General features: G+C 57.4%; 1 protein-coding gene across 4 annotated transcripts in view; it reads right to left on the bottom strand.

The window, feature by feature from the left end:
* Window positions 1–684: 684 nt before the first annotated feature.
* Window positions 685–4,876, bottom strand: part of LOC107153995 (myelin basic protein) — a 79,982-nt gene continuing 75,790 nt past the window's right edge. For all 4 annotated transcript variants that reach the window (XM_015499590.2, XM_048806673.1, XM_048806671.1 and 1 more), the window contains one exon: window positions 685–2,194. In XM_015499590.2, coding sequence (XP_015355076.2) covers window positions 2,150–2,194 — 45 coding nt within the window. In that variant the 3' untranslated portion in view covers window positions 685–2,149. The remainder of the gene's footprint in view (window positions 2,195–4,876) is intronic.

The raw sequence follows: 4,876 nt of genomic DNA on the forward strand, positions 1-4,876 counted from the left end.
GGAGAGTGGACATTGGGCTTTGAGTCAGTGTAACAGCGCTTGCAGGGCTCAGGTGTCCTGACCCCCAAATGGTGGCCTTCGGCACCCTAAGGTCCTTGCACTTGGTCCTTAATTAAGCTGGAGCCTGGAGCAACATGCCCCCCAGAAAACCGGCTGTGGTCTCCACGCTCGTTCTGGGTGGGTTTCCTTCCCGCAGTTCCTGAATGCAGCTAGTTCTCACAGCCCCGACTGAGCAGAGAAAGGAACCCTGGTTCTGTTAGAAGCTATCCAAAAGGGATTCTGGTTTATCTTTCTGGAATAGAATTCCTATAACCAAAGGCAACTGTAAGCGAAAAAAGAGAAAATCCCTTAATGCAGTCAGGGAAACACTTCCCTCTGCCCAGGAAACTGTGCATGATCAAGAGTAAGTTTCCAGAATCCCTCAGGTCACATCCCCAGGGCTCTCACGCGGGCGAACGGCAAGATGGAGACCGACTTTAGCAGCTTCTCTTCAGAGCAATTAAAATTCCTTCCTTGAGAGCGGGCATTGCCTCTGATTGTCGAGGCGTGGCATCTGACCATCCACCCCACTGAGGGGGATCAGAGGCTCCGACTGCACCCCTGGGATGAGCACTCCCCTGGCCCCGAGACGAGCCTCGTGCTCCATGAGCCAGAACACGAAATGAGACACCGTGCAAAGATGGCTGCAAGTTCATTATTTTATTTCCATCTTCAAGAAGAGTGAGGTCCCCGTTGACCCACGTCCTCAGCACCCGCTGTGTGGACAGAGCCATGGGTGGAGGTCGCGCAGCCTGCACTGCCCCGAGAGGCCAGCGCTCTAGGGAACCATTTGGAGGGTTGGTTTCAGGGATCGGGCTGCTTTCCCTCTTACCCTCTCGTGGCGGAGGCTGGTATTAATAGGCATTAGATAGACCCACACCGAACATTCAGAATTAGAGTGGGATTAAGAAGAGACGGGTGGGCATCGGGCTACTCCCCATCTCTGTTGTACAGGAGATGATGCCAGCGTGGGGCTCGGGACGGGTCTGAAGACAAGCTAAATCAAGAGGCGGGTGGGCAGGGCAGGTCAGGAGGGTGCGCAGAGCTCCTCCTCCCGAGGTCAGCCAGGCCCGCCCCGCGTCAGGTTAGTCATTCAGGAATGGGCACACTCCTGGAGGACGGGGCATTTCTAGGAGGGGAATGAGGGGAAGGTTAGATTTTCTTGCGGGTTAGTGTGTGCCAATGGACACTGCCAGTGTGAGCCACGCTGGCCACGCCCAATGCTAGTGACCGAAGTGACTCTGTGAGGCCGCCCAGAGAACTCCTGCAGTCGCACTCTGAGATGCAGTCTCCTGGACTCTCCTTGGGCTCTGGGGAGGAAGCACTTCTTCACAGTGGCTGCTCCGGGGCCACATGCACGACGTCTCCAGTGCCCAACTCCCCAAGTTCCCGTTTCCTGCCTGGGGCCCTCGCCCAGCCCGTGTGCCTCCTCTCCCTCCCTCTGCCGTGCTCGGATTCTGCAGGTGGGGTGTGGGGGGCCGGCCTGGAGGCGCCCCCCTCTCTGCGCCGCCCCACACTGGTCTCTCTCAGCTGCCCAGCCTGCGTCCACGTACCAAAAACTCCCTGTGTAGTAAGCCACTCCTGGACTGTCTAATCCTGCTAGGAAACATAAGGGGTGCTTTAGGAGGTGGGAGAGGGAGGGGAAGGAAACCAAGGCAGCTCGGATCAACAGTCCCGCGCCCTGTTCTCTGGCTCCAGGCGAGAGGCTCCACGGCAGTGCCCGCCGGCGAAAGCTTCAAGGGGCAGCGCTGTCCCGGCAAAAAGAAAGTCCAGGGGTGGAGTTGGGTAAACTAGGGGGACCCCAGGGGCCTCGACCGACAGAGAGCAGACCCCTAAGCTTCAGGGCCCCGTGCAGGGCAGCGAAGGCCCCGAGGAAGCTCATCTTTAAATGAAATGTGATAGTTTTGACCTTTTTTGTTTCCATTTTTTGCATTTAACTATCGGTCAGAAATTGGCAGTAGGTGCCGTGTGCCTGGCCTGCTGCCTGCACAGCTCCACGGGGTTAGGAGGGTCGTCTGCTCTAACTAGCTAGTCCATGCTCATGGAATTAAGGTTTAAGGCAGTTATATTAAGAAGCGGAGGACAGGGTCTGGAACAAGGAGGCAGGGCTTCAGCGTCTCGCCATGGGAGATCCGGAGCGGCTGTCTTTTCCTCCCTGGGAAAAGGAAGAGACAGGCGTTAGGTGAGAGCCTGTGGCCCCACTGCTGCCCCACTGCTGGGGTCACCTGATCACAAACCACTTGAGATGCTCGTGTTGGCATCCTGTGCCAGAATAAAAGGTGCTGCAGAGAGAGGATGCCTCCGTCTCCCGCGCCTCCTTTAGCAAGTGCGGGTCCACCCCTCAGCACCGAGAAGACTTGACCTCGACTCCCACACGGCCGCTGTACCTCAGCCGCATCGGTCCATTGCTACAGTGTTTTGCCTTCAGTGGGCACTTTAGTTCTTCAGCCTGGAGTCCAGGCGACTGAGGGAGATTGGAAACAACAGGGGTGGCTGCGTTTCTGGAAAGACTGCAGTGCCCTTGAGCGCAGCAATCGCCGGGTGCACCAGAAACACCACCTGGCCGTGGCTGCTCCGGGGCCTGGCGCTCCGCGTGGCCCTTCTGCCACACCCAGGCAGGCCAACGGCACAGAGGGCGTGTTCACACTGTGACCGACAGGATCTCACCACCATGCCCGACGAGCCATCTCAACACGTGCAATTTGAAGGAAAAAAGGGTTGGCACTCGGATTGAGAGGGAGCCCAGGCCTACGGTGACCACAGCGTGAGAGAAGCGTGGGCCCTGAAGAAGGGACACTGGTCCCTACACTCAGGGCCATTCAGACAGACCTGGGGGCCCGCACTGCTTTGTGTGTGTGTATTTTAAATTATCAAATTTCACTCAAATTTTGCTCTTTCTCTGTGGCTTTCTGTTTTTAATCTTAGATTGTGCATGAAAATTGATCTCTCAAAGATTTCATTTGTCCTCAGTAAAAGCAAAAGGCTCAAGGAGCATGCTGTTTGCCAGGGGCAGGCCAGCATTGGAGACAGCATGCCCTGTCTGGACCTGGTCCCAAGGTGCCCAGCAAGAGGGTGACTTATGCACGGGGCCAGGGGTGTGCCAGTCAGGGTGGACAGCTCAGGACGAGTGGCCTCATATCTCGGGCTCTGTGCATTGTAATAGGACTCTGCATTGGAAGCTTGTCTAAGCAGTTTTATTTTCGCAGGTGACAGCTGAGGGGAGACCAGCCTCCCGAGACCCCGCGCCAACCTTAGGAGTCGGCTGGGCTGGTTCACCTGCTGACAGGCTGCTTGGCCAGAGACTGAGGCGGCCCTCCTGGGCGCTCCTGCTGCTCAAGTCCGGGAGGGTAGGAAAGAGGTAGTGAGTGTCCCGGTCCCCATCAGGCCCTGCCTGCCTCCGGCCCTCCTCATCGCTGGGACATTTATGTGGTCCACTCTCTTGGCTCCGTGACGGTCATTCAGCCACCCAGCCACAGTGGGCAGTTAGGAGCATTTGTCGCAGAAGTTAATCACAACCATACTAATTGAAATGTATTTACATTTGATAAATCAAAGCAGCCCCTGGACTACAGAGAAATTTAAAAATTTTAGCTGCTCTCAAAAAGAATCTGAGGAGAGTTTTGAACCTATTTAGGAAAACACACATTTCACACACTTGTGTCACCCACACACAGGCAGGGCAGACCCACGTGGACACTCTGTTCTGGGGTGGCCCCAACCGGTTCTGACTCTCAAGCATGTGGCAGGAACCAGGAGGCCCCTGCACCTGTCCCTGAGGAGCAGGACCAGGTGTCCCAAGCAGAGCCTCTGGGTGGGCAGCGTCACCAGCCCTGACTCACCGAGTGTGCCTGACCCTCGCTGAGCTGGTACGCAGGAGCTGCCTGAGGACGATGCTGCTGTGCCCCCAGGTGTCCCCACACGCTGCAGCTGGGGGAGCCCCGCTATGAACCAGGTGTCGAGAGGGTTCAGGACAGGCGTCCTCCTGGCTTGAGCATCAAGGTCACTCCCAGGAATGGCTGCCGGGCACTCCCTTGTCACAACATTTTATAGCTGAGGCAGAGCACATCAGAATGGCCCTCTTGCTCGGATGTTTGGGGAGTCTTTTTTTTGGTACTTGGTCACCTCAGACCACATCTTGGGGGGGGCGGAGCTGGCCCATGTTGAGCCCGGCAGACCACAGGCGGCAGCTCAATCACCTTCTGTTCATTTTGTGGATTTGGGGCTTTCCAGGGTCAGAGCCATGCTGCATAGGACCTGTCCACGTCCCAGGACCCTCCAGCATCTAGGCTAGGGCAGACCTGCACACGCGCACCCACCAGGGACATGGAGGGACTGTGTGGCCCTGCTGTGTCTCCGACAAGGGACAGAGCCTAACACACACACAACTCAAAGAACACATGGAGATAAAGTTTAGGTGAGCACTTTGTCACACCACAAACTGTGAAACCTGATGTTTCCACAAGGCAGTTAGGAGCACAGGGAAGTAGGTCAGAGGGGTCCCCAGCGGCGACTACGTCAGTGCAGGGGCCAGCCCTCCCAGGGCTCAGTACTGCAGGACAAGGGCGAGCATGGTCCCTCCTCCAAGCTGATAGACCTCAGCAGGGACACACAAGAGGACCCCTTCTATGGGCCAGGTTGCCCGGGCGAGCCCAACAGAGATGCCCAGGGCAGCCGCGCAGACGGTACTCAGTTCTCCCGTGAAAATCCCACCTCTGGCCTGAGGCACAGAGGGGGAAAGCTGCAGGCGGAAGGATCCAGGCGCCGTCGTCCCCAGACACCACAGGGAGAGCCGCGCAGCCCGGCCTGGGCGCTGTGGCCAGGGGCAAGAGCAGGCGCC

This window comes from Marmota marmota, unplaced genomic scaffold (genome assembly GCF_001458135.2).
Source record: "Marmota marmota marmota unplaced genomic scaffold, marMar, whole genome shotgun sequence".
In the NCBI taxonomy this organism is placed as follows: domain Eukaryota; kingdom Metazoa; phylum Chordata; class Mammalia; order Rodentia; family Sciuridae; genus Marmota; species Marmota marmota.